Source organism: Neopsephotus bourkii, unplaced genomic scaffold, assembly GCF_033783945.1.
Source record: "Neopsephotus bourkii isolate Nb327-2 ecotype Australia unplaced genomic scaffold, CSIRO-AGI_Nbou_v1 NB_1511, whole genome shotgun sequence".
In the NCBI taxonomy this organism is placed as follows: Eukaryota; Metazoa; Chordata; class Aves; order Psittaciformes; family Psittacidae; genus Neopsephotus; species Neopsephotus bourkii.
This window is the reverse complement of record NW_026901987.1, coordinates 1,804,597-1,826,047: the sequence shown is the minus strand read 5'-3', so window position 1 is coordinate 1,826,047 and position 21,451 is coordinate 1,804,597. Positions and strand designations below refer to the sequence as shown.

The 21,451-nt window shown below is 39.8% G+C and overlaps 1 protein-coding gene across 6 annotated transcripts in view; it reads left to right on the top strand.

The window, feature by feature from the left end:
* MDN1 (midasin AAA ATPase 1) overlaps nt 1-21,451 on the top strand; it is a 101,574-nt gene that overhangs the window by 22,638 nt on the left and 57,485 nt on the right. For all 6 annotated transcript variants that reach the window (XR_009727903.1, XM_061369786.1, XM_061369785.1 and 3 more), the window contains 20 exons: nt 436-539; nt 1,532-1,676; nt 2,617-2,713; nt 4,286-4,399; nt 5,056-5,203; nt 5,431-5,541; nt 6,286-6,437; nt 6,921-7,099; nt 7,459-7,667; nt 11,091-11,237; nt 12,008-12,149; nt 12,278-12,412; nt 12,489-12,627; nt 14,281-14,419; nt 14,504-14,634; nt 16,107-16,251; nt 17,359-17,488; nt 18,035-18,262; nt 19,006-19,203; nt 20,948-21,156. Coding sequence is in view for 5 of the 6 variants with exons in the window: in XM_061369786.1 (XP_061225770.1) it covers nt 436-539; nt 1,532-1,676; nt 2,617-2,713; nt 4,286-4,399; nt 5,056-5,203; nt 5,431-5,541; nt 6,286-6,437; nt 6,921-7,099; nt 7,459-7,667; nt 11,091-11,237; nt 12,008-12,149; nt 12,278-12,412; nt 12,489-12,627; nt 14,281-14,419; nt 14,504-14,634; nt 16,107-16,251; nt 17,359-17,488; nt 18,035-18,262; nt 19,006-19,203; nt 20,948-21,156 (3,002 nt within the window). In the remaining variant the exon portion in view is untranslated. The remainder of the gene's footprint in view (nt 1-435; nt 540-1,531; nt 1,677-2,616; nt 2,714-4,285; nt 4,400-5,055; nt 5,204-5,430; nt 5,542-6,285; nt 6,438-6,920; nt 7,100-7,458; nt 7,668-11,090; nt 11,238-12,007; nt 12,150-12,277; nt 12,413-12,488; nt 12,628-14,280; nt 14,420-14,503; nt 14,635-16,106; nt 16,252-17,358; nt 17,489-18,034; nt 18,263-19,005; nt 19,204-20,947; nt 21,157-21,451) is intronic.

Genomic DNA, 21,451 nt, shown 5'->3' with positions numbered 1-21,451 from the left:
TAAGCAACATGTTTTTACTGATACTGAAGTGTTCCTTGTTAATCTGTCATAAGGTTTGTGAATTTGGGTTTATTTTTCTGAGCTGTCACTGGAAATTAGAGAGTGGTAACAGCCATGGTGGAACCAAGTGCAGCATAAGTATTTGTTCCTAAGCTAGGACATGCTGGAATGAATAGCAGATATCTGTACCCATATGTCAGTAGTGTTCAGCTAAATGAAAAAGCAGACAAACAATCAAAACAAACAAAACCCCCAGCAAATTTTGGGGTTTTTTAATGCATAAGATGTCATCTGTAGAACTTGAATGTTTTTGTTGCTCAGCCAAGCTTGCTTTTGTATCTCTGTGCTTGAAACAGTTTGATTAAAATACTGGTGTTAGACATTTTTTGGTGCTATTGTTCTGATGGTACTAACTTAAATTTGTTTTGATTTCAGGCTCACTACTGAAGGAAAAGTGGGAAGCATTTGGTCTTAAACTGAATCATGCACATCAACAGATGAAAATGACAGAAAATGCTCTTCTCTTCGCATTTGTTGAGGTATTTGGACATTTGCATTTTGATGCTAGGAAGAATAAGGAGAAGCATTTAAAAGACTTTGCAATCAGTATTATATAAATAACTTCCTGGCAAGAATCTTGCTGTGAAATAAAACTTGCTCCATGATAACTTTGTGGAGTGAAGTATGGTACTTTGAGGAGGTGGCTGTTAGATGGGGGTGGGAAAATGTTTTGTTGTAACATATTAATTTAATGCTGTAAAATAGGAATTAGGACTGGTATGATAAAAAGAATATCAGCAGTATAACATTTTTTTTAAGTGTATGAGATTAGATAAACATCTTGACCAGTCTCCAGTACAGTGTGTCCCTCACTAGGGATTCCTGTGAAGGATTTAATATTAAGAATCTGTGCTGTTTATCTAGAAGCTGTGTTTTGGAAGTGTTTCAAACCGATGGTATAATATTCTATTGACATTTGAGTGCGATGAGGAGAAATTATGATGGTTTATGCATGCTTGTTCTTTGTCAACCGGTTAGTCTGAATATATGCTTTCAAATTTTACGTGAAGTGTGTAAAATGTTGACCGTTCTCTTTCTAAAAAGTTACTATAATAGCTGGAGAACTATTAGCATAATAGTTGGAGAACCTTTGACTTAAGTATAGTTTTAATCAGTAAGACACAGTTCCCTGAGGAAGGTAATATTGTTTGTGTCTTAGTTTGGAGTTCTTTGGATTAACTCTTTATTTTCATGGTGGTGTCAGTGAAGCTTATGCACCATAGTGAGAGAAATCAAGAGAGCTTAGTTCTACCTGAGCCACTCTAAATGGTAACTGTTAATGGTGATAACTGACTTGTGACTTGCAACATAATTGCTTTTACTGAGGGAGAGCAGTAAAACTGCTATTGCTCTAAAAGTTTGAATTCCTATTTGTGTAATCAATCCACAGAGTGTAAAACAAGTATTTCCAGCATGTGGGTGCTTCACTTGACTGCTGGTGATGTGATTAACAAATTGATCTTGCTCTTAGGGTACTCTGGCACAAGCAGTAAAAAAGGGTGAGTGGATTTTATTGGATGAGATTAACTTGGCTGCCGCAGAGACTTTGGAGTGCCTGAGTGGTTTACTGGAAGGATCATCTGGGTCGCTGGTGTTACTAGACAGAGGAGACACAGGTACTATTTCTATGCTTCTTATGCTATGTCTTGCTATACAATTAATTGAACTCCCTACCCTATATGATGCAAAATAATTTAAGAACGTTTACCATTAAAGTGAATGTGTCCAGAAGAGAATCATGTGTTCTTTACACATAAAGTGGCTCAGGAGATCTGCACATGCAGGAACTGTAGCTTTTGCCTCTTCAGACTCTACAAGGAGCAGCTCTCTCTAGTGTCCTTAGTAAGCTTTGCTGTCTCTAAAGACTGTCCAAGGAGCATAACCTTTTTTTTTCTTTTTTTAAATGTGAGGTGGCTTGATGGACTGTTTCAACAGTGTTCCCTCCCAGCTTTTTGCTTACTCCTAGCCTGTTGCTGGGGGAGGGAAGGCAAAGTTTGGGGAAAAAAGAAAGCCTTGATGCAATGCCCGCACAGTTCAACCATAGTGAAACATTGGTGTGTTCTTAACAGCACCACAGGGGCTGTTGTGAAAAAAGTCAGCTCCTTCCTAGCCAGATGCAGAACAGAGGTAAAGCTAAAAAATGCTATTGATGAATATTGTTTTCCGGAGATACAGTTAGAGACAAATGTTGTATGAGCTTCCTAGGCTGTGTTTTCTCCCTGGCAGAGGGAAGCACTGGCCATTGCTTTGAAAGAGGCAAAAGGAGTTCCAAGTTTAGGGCCTATGTAATTTTTGAAATGTTTTGCATTGTTAAAACATCCTGCTATGCACAAATGAAGGTCAGGGTTTCACTTGATTGTGACTGTTGGGAAAACGCAGAGATACTTCTGATAAAATTATGCGGGGTCATTCTCTGCAAACTTTTCACCCTGGCATTTTAAGAAAATGTAGTAATGCAGTAATAGAAAACTGGCTGAAATAAAATATACCTCATTTAATGTAAAAAATATCCTGTGCTGAGCATTAACATTGTGTCTCATTTCTGTTTTACTTCAGAGCCTCTTGTTCGTGACCCTGATTTTCGCTTGTTTGCATGCATGAATCCAGCTACAGATGTTGGAAAGAGAAATCTTCCTCCAGGAATAAGAAACAGGTAAGAAATAGTGATTTTGTGACAAAATACTTAGTCACTGCGTTTTTCAGAGTTTAACTAGCTTTATGAGTTGACCCAGTGAAGAATGTCATCTTTGAAGCCTGAGCATGTAAGTCTAAACTCAAATTAACTTCCTGTGAGAGGTGCTTTCCACATCGTGGTGAAGTTTTTTCATAAAACAACATCAGGAAAATACTTCTGTAAAATTGCTGAGCATAAGCAAATGGTCTAGCCGTGGTGTAGAGTGGTGTCACTAAGGGTTGGGGAATGACCATTCTTTGCAATTAAGCTGTCAGTGTCTGGGAATGTTACTTACAGCAGTGTATGTTCCTGATGGGGATAATAAAGACAAGAGCTTTGTGTCTCTTTAGCAGCCTTTCTCTTGATAGCTCATGAGTGTTGATGATCCTTGCAAAAATGTTTCTGTGAAATTCAAAATATTTGATGTGTGACCTTCAGGCATTTAAACTACAGCCAGGAAATTGGAGTTGTTGCAAATGCATTCTTCAGTACAACCTGTTCCTGAAGGCGAGCATCTTCTGCTTGTATTTGATGCAGTTTCCCTGAGAAGTACCGAAAGTCAAACACAGTCCCTTACCAGATTCATAAACACTGTGCAAGGCTGTAGAGATGCAGGAAGTATATGCAGCTACTCATTTGTAGTTATTAGTGGTAAAGTAAAGTTTAATTGCTATTAGCTCTCTTGGCCTATTAGTGAAAGTCAGTGTAATACAGAAGAATGGAGTCTTCAGCTTCAGCATGACTTGTTAAGTTTAAATGAGTTTATATTTGCATTTTTTGCATATATTTGTCAAAAATGTCCACCCCTCTGAAGTTAATGATATTGCTCAGATCTTTTGGGTTTGCTATGGTGTGTCCTGAGCTATTGTTTGCAGTCGTAACGCGTGGTACGGAAGGGCTTCAACACCCAATGCAAATATAGTGGACTAATAAATGTTTAGAAAATATGTTCACTGAGTTGATAGTGTAGCGTACTAAATGTCAGACACGCTGTTGACATATTTAAAGATACTCTGAACTTCACTTGAGTACATGTTCTGCTGATGATTTTCCTTTGCTTATTGCCAAGTTTTCTCATTTCATTGCTGAGCTGGATATTTGTAAAAGTAGAAAACAACCTAAATATGCTAGTCCTGGATATTCTAGTCATAACAAAATTAGAATGGGTAATATCTCATAAGTGTTAATTTCTTAGAGATCCTTAGAGAGTCTGCTTTTTGAAAAGTGCTCCTAATATGTCATTGTTCCAGTGTTTAGGCTGTAACTGTTGGATACCTATTACAAATTGTTTAAAATCTTAAAAAACTCAGTCCAATAGTTAATTTTCATTCTACTAAGTTAAAATAATGCAGTTACATTACTCAAAAGTATTAGTAATACCTTTTTCCCTTTTTTAATCACTCTAGTTCTTGAGCCTGACTTGTCAAATAACCTTTAGTTTTCTGATGCTTACAAAATTTTAAATGTTATATACTGAAAGAATCATATACAATATGATCGTTTTAATATGGTCAGATGTTGAATTCTTACAGATTGATTTGATTCTTACAGGTTTACTGAACTTTATGTGGAAGAATTGAGACATGCAGGAGACTTGCAAATTCTCATTATGGATTATTTGAGAGGCTTGAATGTGAACAAAAATACAGTACAAGGAATTGTGAAGTAAGTTGATTGTAATCTCTTTAAATCCTTGATGTAATAAGTCATAAAAAGGAAGTAACTGTAGTCTGTAGTTAGACTGTTTTGGGAAACACTGTGATGTTTGCTGCACAGTGGTTTGCATAGTCTTAAGAAACAGAAGATGGTAGACATCCATCCTCTTTGTTCTGAAGGTTTCTGTACTTCAGTGGAGGAGGGTTACTTGCTCAGACTGCTTTATTGGTAGCACCAGTTAAAAAGTGCTGTCGCAGTCCTCATTCCCATCTGAAGGACTGAAATGATTTGTTGCTGTAGAACATACCAATGAAAGTCTTGTGTGTTTATCAAGTTACCTTTCTTGCCCTTAGTTTAAGGTGTACTATCTCACTGCATTAACCAGAAGAACTATTACGTGTTTAGAATACTTTGAATTTACAGTGATGCCTTCTCAAAAATACGGTTCTAAAATGTTCTGTTGCTTAGCTTTACTGGCTGTACGGATGGCAGAGTTTGGCATGGCTTTCCTAACCTGGAGGTTTTATAAAAGCTGACAGTTGCAGATAAGCTTAACTATTCATACTTTGATTTCATTCCTTAGAGCAATGGTCTTAAAGTCCTTTCCATGGTCTGATTCTGTGGTCTGATCAGTAACAGCACTATGTAACTTCTTATTTTTGCAGCTTTTATCTAGCTGTGAGAAAGGAAGCGGAAGCAAAGCTGGTGGATGGAACTGGCCACAGACCTCACTATAGTCTCCGTACACTTTGCAGGGCATTGAAATTTGCAGCATCTAATCCATGTAGCAGCATACCACGCTCACTTTATGAGGTGATTACCTTTGTTGGGGTTTGTTCCAGTGTGTATTCACTACAAAGACTGGGTAAAGGATAATCCTGTCTTCTAAGCAAAGTATTAAACAGAAATTATTTTTTTATGCCTCCCTCCCCACCTTTTTTTTCCCTGATGATTTTTTTTTATGTTGATCACTCAAAATAATTCTTCTTCTTAGAGCTTCTGTTTGAGTTTTCTGACCTCAAAATAATTCTTCTTCTTAGGGCTTCTGTTTGAGTTTCCTGACACAGCTTGACAGAAGCTCTCACCCAGTAGTTCAAAAGCTAATTTGCCAGCATATAGTCTCTGGCAACATCAAAAGCCTTCTCAAGCAGGTATGTAACTAATCCTATATAGAGCTATTTAGTATTCAGGGTAGAATTTATTTTGAGTTGTTATCTGCCTTTTGCCTGTACATTTTCTTCTCACAGTCCTGTCTCTCATGTAATAAAGATAAGAACTAGGAAAAAAAAATTATATTGTACCTTCATAAATGTTTACTTCTGCTTGAAATGCCCATATGTTGGCTAGTTTGTTTGTTAATACGAAAAAATAAGGAAGCTTTCACAGGCTTTTTATTTTTAGTCTCCAAATGCAGAGCATACGGATATGAAGCAAACATCTGTGCTTTGTCTCTAATGGGAAAGGAAGAAGCTCACTAATGCTGGGAGCTCAGCATGGTTTTGCACGGGGGCTTGGGCAGGTGGGATGGGGTAGCCAGTTGTAAGACATAGGTATATATTTTGGAATAAAACCCTTCATGTTAGAAAAACCTATGGATATAGAAAGATAAAAGCCAGTTTCTTGCTTGGAAGCATACTTCAAAATTCAGTGCTAGGACTCGACTTTTTGTGTCTTTCGTGGCGGCGCTGAAGATTCCTGCTTCATGACATTGAAATAATTTGATCAGCCTTTTCCCATAATTTGCATTCTGTGTCAAGGAGACAGTGTTTACTGCAGTGCTCAGTAAAATGACTGCTTACAGAATACGTTGCAGTGGTGTAGCAGTAATTGTAGTAGTAGCTTTAGCAAATTAAAGCTCATTTGTATAATCTGTTATTTCTGTCATGTCTCCTTAGCAAATACCGAAACCCCGAGGAGGACAATTTATACTTGTAGAAGGATACTGGATTTCAGCTGGCGATAAAGAACCTACTGTAGATGAGACTTACGTGCTAACCCCTTCAGTTAAGCTTAATCTGAAAGACATTGCCAGAGTTGTGTCTGCAGGGTAAGTCTGTTTCAAAGTTTCCATTAAAAAACTAAGTTAAAGATGTTTATTTGGGCCTCTAGTGTCAGTGTTTAGCCTTTATTGTTTGGCATAAGTAATGTCCTTTTTTTTCCTGCTTTACAGTTAACTTCTATTATACTGTGAGTTGAATTTATACATGTATTTCTTGTCTCCTTAAACTGACTTACTGCAATACCTAGCTTTACTTAAATTGTAATCCACAAATTTACCATTAGAATAACCTGCTTGTTTCATACTGCCATGTTATTCATCATGGGTAGCAGTTAGCACTTGAGAGTAAAGTTACTTATGTTCCGCTGTTAGTTTATGACCCTGGATATCACAAATGAGTTAAGTGGTGATGTTTTGGTAATGTTAGTTTGGTGATGTAGATCTGTGAACATTTCAAATAATGTCGATATTTTGTATATGAGGAAAACATGACTGGTGCTTCTAAACCACTCTTTTGGTTATGCCTTTCAGGACTCACCCAGTACTGATTCAAGGTGAGACCTCTGTTGGTAAAACCAGTTTAATTCGCTGGTTGGCTGCTGCTACTGGGAATCATTGTGTGAGGATTAACAATCATGAGCACACTGACATTCAGGAATATATTGGCTGTTACACCTCAGATGCCTCTGGGAAGTTGGTATTTAAGGAAGGTGGGTGAGCATATTATATTTAGTCCAAATTCCTGTCTCATTTCACTGGGCTTTTTCTTGTTTCCTGCTTGTCTGTCTTATTACAATGGAGAGATAACTTGTCATAAAGTTAGTAGTTACATATTAATGATAATCACTTATGTGACTTTCAGTGAGTTTTAAGAGTTCATGTTTGTTTCATGCTTATCCTATTGGACATAAAAAAGATAATTCAACAATTTAACTAGCACTGTTGCTTCTGATTCTGGATTAGCATTTATACAGAGTAAAAACTAGTTACTAAAAGTATCTGAATGCATGCTTCTGTTAGATTTAGTTTGTTAGGTTTTTAACCTAGGACTTTTTCTTTTCCTTCCAAGGCATTCTCATAGATGCAATGAGAAAAGGTTACTGGATTGTTCTAGATGAATTGAATTTGGCTCCCACTGATGTTTTAGAGGCTCTCAACCGCTTGCTAGATGATAACAGGGAGCTGTTCATTACTGAGACCCAGGAAGTTGTCAAAGCTCACCCTCGCTTCATGCTGTTTGCTACACAGAATCCTCCAGGACTCTATGGTGGCAGGAAGGTCTGTATAATCTCTTCCTTTCAGTAGCTATGATGCTAGAGGATTAATCTCTCTCATGTATAGAAGTGTGATGTGAAAACTTTCTGATGCATAGCACAGAATTAACATGAAACTCTTAAGAGGTAGAGAGTTAGGGTGGCTGTGGACTAACTTTCAGTACACCTTGGTTCTGTTTAGGTTAGTTGCTTGTATTGAAAATACCAAATTTCTAATTATTTTAGAGTAATTGAGATATAAGTGTTTTACCGAACGGGAATTCATGTATATTATATTTAGAATCACAGAATCATAGAATAGTTAGGGTTGGGAAGGACCTTAAGATCGTCTAGTTCCAACCCCCATGCCATGGGCAGGGACACCTCACACTAAACCATATCACCCAAGGCTCCCTCCAATCTGGCCTTGAACACCGCCAGAGATGGAGCCTTCACAACCTCCCTGGGAAACCCATTCCAGTGCCTGACCACCTTTACAGTAAAGAATTTCTTCCTTATAGCCAATCTAAGCTTCCCCTGTTTAAGTTTTAACCCATTACCCCTTGTCTTGTCACTACAGTCCTAATGAAGAGTCCCTCCCCAGCATCCCTGTAGGCCCCCTTCAGACACAGGAAGGCTGCTATGAGGTCTCCACGCAGCCTTCTCTTCTCCAGGCTGAACAGCCCCAACTTTCTCAGCCTGTCTTCATACGGGAGGTGCTCCAGTCCCCTGATCATCCTCGTGGCCCTCCTCTGGACTTGTTCCAGCAGCTCCATGTCCTTTTTATGTTGAGAACACCAGAACTGCACACAATACTCCAAATGAGGTCTCACGAGAGCAGAATAAAGAGGCAGGATCACCTCTTTCGACCTGCTGGTCACACTCCTTTTGATGCAGCCCAGGATACGGTTGGCTTTCTGGGCTGTGAGCGTGCACTGAAGCCGGCTCATGTTCATTTTCTCAACCAACACCCCCAAGTCCTTCTCCACAGGGTTGCTCTGAATCTCTTCTCTGCCCAGCCTGTAGCTGTGCCTGGGATTGCCCTGACCCACGTGTAGGACCTTGCACTTGGCATAGTTAAACTTCATGATGCTGGCATCATCCCACCTCACAAGCGTGTCAAGGTCCCTCTGGATGGCATTCCTTCCCTCCAGCGTATCAACCAAACCACACAGCTTGGTGTCATCGGCAGACTTGCTGAGGGCGCACTCAATCCCACTGTCCATGTCAGCGACGAAGATGTTGAACAAGACCGGTCCCAATGCTGATCCCTGAGGGACACCACTTGTTACTGGTCTCCAGCCAGACATTGAGCCATTGACCACAACTCTTTGTGTGCGCCCAGCCAGCCAGTTCTTCATCCACTGAGTGGTCCACCTATCAAATTGATGTCTCTCCAATTTAGAGACAAGGATGTCATGTGGGACAGTGTTGAACGCTTTGCACAAGTCCAGGTAGATGACATCAACTGCTCTACCCCTGCCCATCAGTTCTGTAGCACCATCATAGAAGGCCACCAAATTGGTCAGGCAGGATTTCCCCTTAGTGAAGCCATGCTGGCTGTCACCAAGCACCTTGTTGTTTTTCATGTGCTTCAGCATGCCTTCCAGGAGAATCTGCTTGAAGATTTTGCCAGGCACAGAGGTGAGACTGACTGGTCTGGTCTGTAGTTACCTGGGTCATCCATTTTCCCCTTCTTGAAAATGGGGTTATATTTTCCTTTTTCCAGTCATCAGGAACTTCACCTGACTGCCATGTGTTTTCAAACATGATAGCCAGTGGCTTAGCATTCACCAGCTCCTTCAGGACCCGCGGATGGATTTCATCAGGTCCCATGGACTTGTGCACGTTCAGGTTCTTAAGATGGTCTTGAACCAAATTCTCTGCTACAGTGGGCCCAAGGTCTTCACTTTCACAGTCCCTGCGTCTTCCTTCCAAGACTTTGGTGGTGGTGTTGGAGCATTTGCCAGTGAAGAGTGAGGCAAAGAAGTCGTTCAGAACCTCAGCCTTCTCCAAATCCAGGGTAGCCAGTTCTCCTGATAGCTTCTGGAGAGGGCCCATGTTGTCTCTAGTCTGTCTTTTATTTGCAGTGTGCCTATAGAATCCCTTCCTGTTATTTTTAACATCGCTAGACAAATTTAATTCTAACCGGGCCTTAGCTTTCCTAACCTGGTCCCTAGCTTCAAGGACAACATCCCTGTTTTCTTCCCAGGCCGCCTGTCCTTGCTTCCACCTTTTATAACCCTCTTTTTTTTTCCTCTAAATTTTCTCAGCAGCTCCTTATCCATCCAAGAAGGTCTCCTGGCCCTCCTGAGCTTGTAGCAGGCAATCCTTGAATATCAGGCAAGAGTCTTGGGCCCCCCTGCCCTCTAGGGCTATATTTCATGGAACCTTACTAAGCAGGTTCCTGAAGAGGTCAAAGTCTGCTCTCTTGCAGTCCAGGGCAGTGAGCTTACTGCACGCTCTTCTCACTGTCCTGATGATCTTGAACTTGACCATCTCATGATTGCGACAACCAGGGCTACCCTGGAGCGTCATATTTCCAATCAGCCCTTCCCTGTTCATGAGCGCAAGGTCAAACATGGCACCTCTCCTTGTCAGCTTCTCTGTTACTTGCAGAAGAATTGACTCAGTGTTTCTTGCTCAAAAGTACTGGAGAAGATACTTGACTCAGGCTGTGGGTGTCCAGTTTGTACTGGTTTTGACTGGAATAGTTAATTTTCTTCATAGTGACTGGTATGGTGCTGTGTTTTGGATTTGTGACCAATACAGTATGGATAACATCAGAATGTTTTAGTTACTGCTGAGCAGTGCTTATACAGTGTCAAGATGTTTTTGGCTTCTCTTCCCACCAGCTAGTAGGCTGGGGGTGCACAAAAAGTTGGATGGGGACACAGCTAGGACAGCTGACCCCAGTTGACCAAAGGGATGCTCCGTATCATATGATGCTGTGCTCAGCAATGGAAACTGGGGGAAGAAGGGGGAAGAGTGGGATGTTCAATGTTTGTTTCCCCAAATAACCATTGTGCCTTATGGAGCCCTGCTTTCCTGGAGATGGCTGAACACCTGCCTGCTCATGGGAAGTGGTGAATGAATTCCGAGTTTTGCTTTACTTCTGTGTGCTCCTGTTGCTTTACCTATTAAACTGCATTTATCTCAACCCACAAACTTTCTCACATTTACCCTTCTGAGTCTCTCCCCCATCCCATTGTAAGGGAATGAGCAAGTGACTGGTGCTTAGCTACCTACCACAGTTAAAACGCAACACGTTTTAAAGCTCTTGTCCTCATCCAGACTGTCTCTTTCGTTTTCTTTCAGTAGTTCTGTGGATGTGCCAATTTGTGCACTAGACATTATCCATATTTCCTTTGAATGTGTACGAGAAGATAGATAACTTGAGGAATATCAAAGGAAAAAGTTAAAACAATAGTATGTTCTCATATTTTAGGTTTTGTCTAGAGCCTTCAGAAATCGTTTTGTGGAACTGCATTTTGATGAACTGCCAAGTGCCGAGCTGGAAACCATCCTACACAAACGGTGCAGTTTGCCACCTTCTTACTGCAGCAAGCTTGTCAAAGTCATGTTAGACCTGCAAGTATGAGTCTTTCTTCTTTGTGTAGAAAACAAAATATGCAACTATATTCCAGCACAAAGTAACAGAAATTTCTTTTGCAGGGGGAGGTCTTGCTAACTGATACTTAAAAACTTAAAACTTAATTAATGGAAGAGAGCCCACCAGAGTACTTAGTTTGGTGGTTAAGTTAGAGAACAAGGGAGGTCATGTCAGATTTGAGGGAAAACTATCAAGAAAAAAATTAATAATGGCCTTTGGATTTGATGTGTAAAATAATCCCTTGCTCTGTATCCGAAGTACAGCATTGGTTTTTTATCTGTCTTTGGATTGTGCTAAATTTGGTATTATTTGCAAGTAATAATTTTGGTGTGTTCTGACACTCTTGTGTTTAACAGGCAGTTAGTATGCAGCTAAAACTGTCTCATATTTAAATTGCAGTCTTGTCTTTTAATTGCAGTAGCGCAAACCAGAACACCCTTCAAAGTGCTGAAGTATATTTTGTTGTAGAACCTAATTTTTTGTTTGCCCTTTTTTTTTTTTTATTCCAGGTACCTGTTTTCTTGTCAGTACTTTTATTTATTATTTATCTACTATTATCTGCGTTATTTTGTTTCTGGTACCAATTAAAAAATTGCTTAAAGGTAATTTGAGTTTGGGAGTCATGACTGTGCTAGACTCTTTTTTTTAGTGCAGTTTGGTTGACATGTCACATCAGAGAGCTCTGACTAGCTTTGCTGTAAGTATTCAGTCAGGTTAATGAAAAAATGGCTTGCATTTTGTTCTTATGACAGTCTTACCGCAGAGGTTCAACGGTGTTTGCTGGGAAGCATGGGTTCATTACCCTGCGGGATCTCTTTCGCTGGGCTGAAAGGTACAGATTGGCAGAACAGCCGGAGAAGGAGTATGATTGGCTTCAGCACTTAGCAAATGATGGTGAGCCCTGCTACCTCAGGTTTTTTTAAGTGTCTGTAGAATTGATTTCTAACCCTAGTTCTTAAGCATAAATTTTTGTTGCTGCTTAACCAGATAGTAATTGCTTTACCTCTTCCTTTGTTTTATAGGTTTTATGCTTCTGGCAGGCAGAGTCAGGAAACAGGAGGAGGTGGATGTTATTCAGAGTGTGCTTGAAAAACACTTCAAGAAAGAAATATATCCTGAGTCTCTCTTCTCAGGAGAAAGTGTCAAAAAGCTACTGGGTGAGTTTTCTAGAAGGACCATACTAATAGTTCTCTAGATGTGACTGAAACTGATGGATTGCTTTGTGTTGTGCAGCTAAATCCTCCATGCGGATGTCAGTGATGGACAGAGATTTTAACCATATTGTCTGGACTCGAGGGATGAGGAGACTTGCTGTTTTGGTGGGACGAGCCCTGGAGTTTGGTGAACCAGTGCTGCTGGTGGGAGACACTGGGTAACATTGCTTTTTTATGCCATACTGCGTTGCAGTGCTATGCCAGATATGAAGTCAGACACAAAGTGATTGTGTAGGCTTCAGTGCTTCTTTGATCTGGGACATTTAGCCTCTCTCATGGCAGACTTGCAACTGCTGTTTTTCACAGTTTGCTTTTGAGGGGAAGCAATTGCATCTCTTTCAGCACAAGTCTTTAATGGAATTATCTGCATTATGTATAACTACATAGAAATTATAGAGAAAGCAGTAAAATGGAAACGAACTGACTTCTGTCCCCACCTTTCACAAGGTGCCCTGTAGTATCTTACTGTCTGTCACTGGAGAGGTTGCTTCTGGGGAACTGTGACATTTGTCTGTTTGAGAGCATATTCACTTTACGTAGAAACATAGAATGGTTTGTGTTGGAAGGGACCTTAAAGCTCATCCAGTTCCACCCCCCCTGCCATGGGCAGGGCACCTTCCACTAGATCAGGTTGCTCAAAGCCTCATCCCACCTGGCCTTGATGTTTTAGGAGCTTGAATATTGACTTGCTACTACTTCTGCCCCACCGACCCTGCCTTGTGTTGTAAAGGAGATTGTGGAAGTAGAGCTGTCTGTTGCTGTGCTGGTTATATATTTGGAGAGTAAATTGTTGTAGGATAGAAGGGAATAAAAGCACTAGAATCATAGAATCAGCTAGGTTGGAAAAGACCTTTAAGATCATCAATCCAACCTCTACCCCAGCACTGCCAAGATCACCACTGAGCCATGTCAGAGGGCCTCATCTACACAGTTATTGAACACTTCCAGGGATGGAGATTCCACCGCTTCCCCGGGCAGCCTGTTCTAATGCCTGCTCACCCTCCCTATGAAGACTTTTTTTCTAATATCCAGTCTAGCCTCCCCTGGCACAGCTTGAGGCCATTATCTCTTGTCCTATTGCTTGTTAGTTGGGAGAGGAAAACTGTCACCCACCTTGCTACAGCCTCCATTCAGGTAGTTGCAGAGGGCAGTAAAGGTCCCCCTTGAGCCTTCTCTTCTCCAGACTAATAAACAACTCCAGTTCCCTCAGCCGTCCTTCAGAGAACTTGTGCTCTAGACCCTTCACCAACTTCATTGCCCTTTTCTGGACCCACTCCAGCAACTCAGTATCTGTCTTGTAGTGAGGGGTGCAGAACTGAGCACAGTGTTCAATGTGCGGCCTCACCAGTGTTGAGTACAAGGGGGTTATTACTTCCCTGATCCTTCTAGCTAGGGAAAGGGAGAAGTAAAATTATTGATGTAATGAATGAGAACTCTGGATACTCAGCAGTTTATTCCCTCAGATTTAGGCTTGGTCTAGACATGTAGCACCTCCAGTTTAGTGAAATGTTAGGCTGAGTATTTGTAGGGGCAGACTGAAATAGATTTGTCTTTAAACCTGCAGAAATTCATCAGTGTAGATATTGATTTACTTAAAGCCGTCTTATGCAAGTCAGCAACAGTTGTTGTGCCAAAAATGGCTTCACTTTGCATACATTTCTGTCAAGGAAAGGAGCAGAAGGAAATTTGCATGCTGGGCATTTGTTTCATAGCTCTCCAGTGAAAGTATTAATCCTGTCCAAAGTGAGCTGATTGTATGTATTTGGGTGGGGTCTTTTTGTTATTCTTCCATTTCAATTACTTTGTTGCAGGTGTGGTAAAACTACCATTTGCCAGATCTTTGCAGCATTAACAAATCAGAAGCTCTACTCAGTGAATTGCCACTTGCATATGGAGACGTCAGACTTCCTGGGAGGACTGCGACCAGTCAGACAGAGGTCAAAAGACCAGGTTTGTCTTACATCAATAGCAGTTTGGATAGTGTAACCATGGAAGCAAAAAGTAGCAGTTATTAATGACTTTTCAATTTCTTAGGAGGAATCTGATGGTTCTAGACTCTTTGAGTGGTGTGATGGACCTCTTGTTTTAGCAATGAAAGAAGAGGGTTTTTTCCTCCTTGATGAGATTTCCTTAGCTGATGATTCAGTACTAGAACGACTTAACAGGTATGTCTCAAATGTGTTAAGACACATTGAAGATACTTAATGCTATTCATTATACAAACATGAGTAGGGTAAATCTAGCTTGTTTTAGACGCATGTGTTACCTGGCCTGGGTGAGCTGCTCTCTTAACTCGCATAATTCCTGCTGAAAGGGAGAATGACCCAAATAATTCTGGCTTTGTTCATATTTCAACTTCTGTGTCAGTTTGCTTTGTTTTCCTGTTTGCCATCCATCTGAAAGAGGTGCTAGTTTTAATCACTAATGAATTATAGCTGGAGAAAAGATAGTAAGGTAAGACAAGATGAAACTGCCTTGTCCTGCTGAAGTCTTGGCGGTCTTAACTTGTCTGGGTAAATAAAAGGTACTTTGATTGAAAAGCAGATACGTGTATGTTTATTTGACATATGTTGGTACACTGATTACAGTGGTTTTGAATGCTTTAGTTGCTGCTGTTACTTTCCATTTGGCTTTTTAGTGCTGCTACAGACTGATCTGCACTCAGATTGCTGTATTTGTTTCATGGACAAAAATGAGATGATGAAAGAATTTGCTTTATTCAGTAGTTTATGTCCCTGGATAAAGAAATTAAGACCATAAACCCTAGTTCAGTTGGAACAGTTTAAACAGTACCTGAAGACAGTTTATAGCATGAGTTAGATTGGAAAAGAAAACAAAAAATAAAATCTCCAATTTACCGTCTGCAATATTAGTATTTTCAGCCTGTCAGTGAACTCTTGAAAATTATGCATCTTGTCAAATTCCAGAAACAGTCTAGTTATTTCCCTCCTTTGTGTAAAATAAATAAATAATTTAATTTCTTTATCTGCTTGCAGCAGTATCCCTCATTTTAGCCATTTCTATTACACATTATATTGAGATGACTGGCAGCTATTTTTTGTACCATACCCAAACCCTCTCTGTTGCAAGTTGTTGGTTTTGGTTTTGTTTTTGTAATTGTATCATGGCAGCTATCATTCTTTGATAAAGTTCAGTTAACCTCTTTGTGTTATTAAGGTCTTTCTAAACAGGTAGCAGGTCAAACTTTTACAGCTTATAGTGTACAGTGAAGAGTAGCTAATAAAACAAATAAAATACCACAAAACCATAAAGACCTGTAGAGAGTTTCTCAGATTTATTCTGTCACCTTGAAGACTGGTTTATTGTGCGGACTTCTTTATCTAGCTCCTATGAATACAAGTTTTGCCATTGCTTTTGTAAGGAGAGCTGTGAGATACATACTTTATTATGTAAGGCTCTTGACAGATCATTTGAACTGAAATTTTCAGCAGGATTTGGTAGGGTTTCCTGCTGAACAAAATCAGAAATGTTCTCAACTGGGGAGGATGAACAGATTTAAAATTTTTGTACAAATTCTGGGGCAATGTAAGTTTAATCAGGCCAATTCATTTTTAAATTAACTTTTGAAGTGTGAAACAAAATTTAAAATAAACAATTGTTTTAACCTTTTCTCTAGTGTTCTTGAAGCTGAGAAGACACTGGTTCTTGCTGAAAAAGGTGGTCAAGATGATGGTGAGAATGAGGTAGAACTATTAGTTGCAGGAAAGAAATTTCGTATCCTTGCAACCATGAACCCAGGAGGTGACTTTGGGAAAAAAGAGGTAAATGTCAAAGCAACTGGAAGTATAGTATGGATTTTCTGGTCATATTGACTGTCTAGTGATGGAGGTACAATGCAAAAATGCATCATGCCATTTCCGGCATCCAGTGTTTCCTAATAGTTACCTGCTTCATCACTCTAAAGGAGGATTAGGATGTACCTTTTTTCCATCACTTCTGTGCTGTAATTTCAACAATACAAGTCATCACCTGTCAGAATGTGACAGAAAATTCAGGCTTTAAATACTCTAGGTAGGCTTGATAAATAGCATACATCAAATACAGGAAATATGGCTTATGAAGAAGTAAATCCAGTTCCAGCACGAGTCTAGAGTAGTGTGAAGTTGCATGTTAGATTATTCTTCCCTATTTCTGTTCAGAAAGTGACAGAAATCATCTTGTTCTTCTCAGGGAATATGAACATCACATCCCAAAAGACATTTCTCATTAAATGGAAAAAATCTGTTTCTCAAGTTTGGCTTCAAGTAACTTAAGACAGGTTTAAAACCCCCAAAACTTTTAAGCAATATTGGGAGCTGGGACTGAAAAAAAGAACTGAAAGCTCATTTACCCAAAAGACAATGGGTACTCCATTTAAAGTGGTTTCTACAGTGCAGAACAGATCACTGTAAAGCCATGTGCTGAAAGGGGATTTATTTCTGCATTACATTTGTGTCAGTGATTTTTCTTGACTAATTTAGTCAGACGAAGAAAAGAATTACAGAAATGAATTGTAACTGAAGTCCAATTTCCTTGTGGTAGTTTGCTTCTGTAAGCAAAGGTGGATTACATAGCCATTGCTTGATACATGATGTCATACAATGAAATGGAGCTTTGGTGCTTCAGACTAGCTCGGTGTCTTCCCATATCCTTTTGGCCTTTACCGTCCATTTCCTGCATTGATGTGGTACTAGAGATCTTAAAATCCACATTCTCTCAAAAGGTTTTGTTACAAAGTGATCCTGTCAAAATTAGAAGGACTGGTCTAGCTTGGTCACTTGGTTTACTGCTTGCAAGTACTGTGGCTGCAAGGCTGTTGGTTAATTGCAACATTAGGTAATATGATGTAATGTAACTTGAATTTCTAATGTCATTCTGCTTGGTTGCAGCTTTCTCCTGCATTGCGCAACAGATTTACAGAAATATGGTGTCCACAAAGCAATGGCCGTCATGATTTGATAGAGATTGTAAAACACAATCTGCATCCAGGATTGTCCCTGGGTGGGATAAACCATCAAGGTGGGTATTTCTCTGTGTGTTGGTGTTCAAACATTGTTAAGAAAAAAACCAATCAGTTTGGAGGCTGCTAAACGTTCTTCAGAATTTATACCACTGTGTTGCTTTTTCCTGTAAATACATCTCTCTCTGATGACAGCTGTGAAATATTTTAGACTTTGTTCTTCCCTCACTGTGTATGGTTTATGGCTAGCCAGAATTAAGTTCAAGGTTTCACCATCCAAGTAGTTGAGTTATCCCTTTTAGTGCTCCATTTTAGCTTCATTCTGTTTAAGGTGTTGAAAGAACTGGCACTTTTCTGCTAGCAGCTTCACTGTTAGTATTAATCTCTTAATTCTGTCTTGTTACTTGAATTTAAAATGATCTGTAATGACAGCACAGGCATGGACTTCTCAGTTATCCTGCCTTTTTGGATATAGAGCACCCATCTATGTTGCTCATGCATTACAGCTATACCTCCTTTAGTGATGCTTTTTATACAACAGTGTAGTAGATGTGACCAATAAAATTATTTGATAACTTCATTGACTTTTTTTACTCTCTTTTTAGGGGCAGACATAGCAGAGCTCATGATGGACTTTGTTGAATGGCTGACTAATCAAGAGTTTGGTCGCCAGTGTATTCTGAGTGTGCGAGATGTCTTGTCGTGGGTTAATTTTATGAATGTCATGGTAAAGGATGAAAATTCTGCTAAGAAATGCAGCCTTTTTTACATTTCTCCAATGATGTCTTTTATCCATGCTGCATGTTTGGTATACATTGATGGAATAGGATCAGGTGAGTCTACAGTGCTCTTTTGGTAGCAGAAAATATGAAGTTATATATTTGTATTAATAATTTTTAGTAGAATGCAAACAAAATGCTTTGGGGAAGCATGGAACTATTTTGTGAGAAGTTTTCACTTCTATTTAACAGTATCCTATACTACATATTCCCTTTTTGTGTTTCAGTAGCAAGAAAGTAAATTAGCAAGCTTAAATAAATTAGAATTAATAATACTATTGCAAAGGCTAGCAGGCAAATTAAGAAAGCCTGTGGTTTTTATTCAGTCTTCTGAGCTGGTATGGTATGTAATCACATGACCACATATTATTCTTTCTCTCCCACCCCACATGTCCGCATTTGTGCATGCTACCCTATATCATATGTATAGCTCAGAACGCATCCTTGCATGTTTAGCCACTGGCCCAGCTGATAAATAGGAGACATGGGAATGGGGAAAATGTGGAAAGCCACAGGACAGGCAGGGGAAGAAGGCTGGGGGGGACTATAGCAAAGGATCAAGATGATAGTAACTGTAGAAGAAAGGGGTTTGGAAATCAAGTGTCCTTAATTTTGTTGCTCACAAAACAGTTTGTCTGCAGTAAATAGTACTGGAAGCACTGACAAGCAAAAGCACTAACAAGAAATATAAAATTTTGTGTACAAAGATGGCATCTGCGAAGGAATTGAGTTTCTTAGTCATAAGATGAATATGCCTACTTATATTTGTGAAGCATGCTTAACTTTCCTAATTACAGGTACAACATCCAACTCAGCTGATACGGCTTTATTAGCTCGTGAAAAATGCCTGACATTCTTATGTGAGAAAATGAGTCAATTCCTGGAGCTGACTGATCATCAGAAGAATGAGCTAAAGATTTATGACAGAACAAAGGAGAAGGAGTTCATGTGGATGGACAACTTTATGGGAATCCAGCCCTTTTTTATTCCAAGAGGCAAGAGACGTTAGGGAAATGAGTAGACATTTATTCTGTGGGGTTTAGATCCCGTAGTTCTGTTATCCACTGAATCTAAGTAGGATACCTGAGCTGTTACAGAACAATTTATAGTTAAATTAGAAAAATGCCTTTTCTGTCTCCAAGTGTGTTGATTGCAACTTGATCACATTTATTAAGACACATCTCTTAATTGTGTTCTTTGACTTTTTAAATTACTAGTTAATGGCTAATTTTAGTAGACTTTTTGGTGTAACAGCTTTTTTCATTTTGAGTTGTAATTTTCTATCACTTTGCGTGGTCAGAATGTCTGCTAACTTCCATCATCTAAAGCTACAGCTCATTCTGGCCTTTGTGTAAAGCATGGGAAGCAGAGGTCCTGGGTACAGAATGGAGACTAAAGCTACTTTGCTGCACCCTCTCAAAGTTTTGGTATAATTTTGCAAAATTATTTAGTCCTGCATTTCAGTTCCTCATGTGACAAATGAATGCAAATCAAAAATCAAAATATTGTTTGCTACCTTTAAAATACAAGAATGGGATTAAACAGTGATATCTATGAGCTTTTTAATTCAGCTGATTAGGTTCTAGTACATGGAAGTATGTGTTCCTTATGCTATATTAATCTTTAAACATCTTGATATTCATGGATTGTGTTCGTTATGCATAAAATTGTACAAGGTGATGCTTTTTTTAAATTGCTTAGTTTCCCTCTGCTGAGTAGGTCAGAGAAGGAAGGATCTCTTTTAAACTAAACAGGTATCAAGATGTGTAAGATAAAATGGTGATTAATATCTTGTATACCTGAGCAATGCTGGATTACAGAATTTGGGGAGTGATGTTCCATTGAGCTATACTGGCTGGAATTCGGCAGACAAGCATCCTCTCTTGTCACTGTATGTTATAATAGCAGTAAAGAAAATACATGCCTAGAAGCACACTTTAGTTAAAGCAGTCTTCTTTCTCGGAACTGGCAGTTTGTGGAACAGATTAATATGAGGTTCTAAACCGTGCCTGAATTGTATCATTCAGTGCCAGACTTTCAAAAGCTGGTTTTGAGTTTTAGATTTACATAGAATCATAGAATAGTTAGGGTTGGGAAGGACCTTAAGATCATCAAGTTCCAACCCCCCTGCCATGGGCAGGGACACCTTGCTCTAAACCATACCAGCCAAGGCCTCATCCAACCTGGCCTTGAACACCGCCAGGGATGGAGCGTTCACAACCTCCCTGGGCAACCTATTCCAGTGCCTCACCACCCTGACAGGAAAGAATTTCCTCCTTATATCCAATCTAAACTTCCCCTGTTTAAGTTTTAACCCATTACCCCTTGTCCTATCACTACAGTCCCCAATGAAGAGTCCCTCCCCAGCATCCCTATAGGCCCCAAGCGCAGCGGCAGATCTGTCATTTTTGTGATTTGTGATGTCTGAAGCGCAGGGGCAGATTTGTGATTTTTTTCAGTGCCAAATCTCTGGTTTGGGTCACGAACCAGGAGGTGTCACATGGCAAAATGCATTCTGTATTCATACGGGTTTTTCAGAATTTGACACAAATATGTGGATATAGGCTGAGGCACAGCTGTGGGTCAAACAGAAAGTTTATGTGCCTGATCTCTGAGAAGGGGATCCAGATGTTGCTTGGTCTAACAAGATTAGCAGTTAACAGATTGAATGATCTTTTTCCATCAGCAGCTGCAGCCTGGTGGTCTAATTGTTTCCTGGTTTACCTTTCCTTGTTTTAGGCCCGGTTCTCCAGAGGAACAGCATTACAGATTATGCTCTAAATGCTGGGACTACAGCAGTGAATGCACAAAGACTGTTAAGAGCCCTACAGCTTAACAAACCTATTTTGTTGGAGGGGTCACCAGGAGTGGGCAAGACCAGTCTAGTTGCCGCCCTGGCAAAAGCCTCAGGAAACTGTCTTGTTCGAATCAACCTGTCTGAGCAAACGGTAGAATAAAATAGTATCTTTGTAACTTCATGTCTATGGCAAGGGGGAGATTCTGCTCAACTTAAAAAGCGTCGTTCTTTTTAACTTCAGCGCTGAGTCTGAAATGTCAGTGTTTCCTTCTTGGTCTAAAGATAAAATTGAATGGGAAGGGGGAACCAGAAAGAGCAGTGAGCTTTGGGGAGCGAAATGCCAATTCCCAGATTTTCTGTTCAAGTGAAGATGTGTATCTTTGTCTGTTGTGGGTTTTTTTGGCTTCTGTGAAGTTACTTAAAAACAGCTTTAAGGCTCTTTAGCT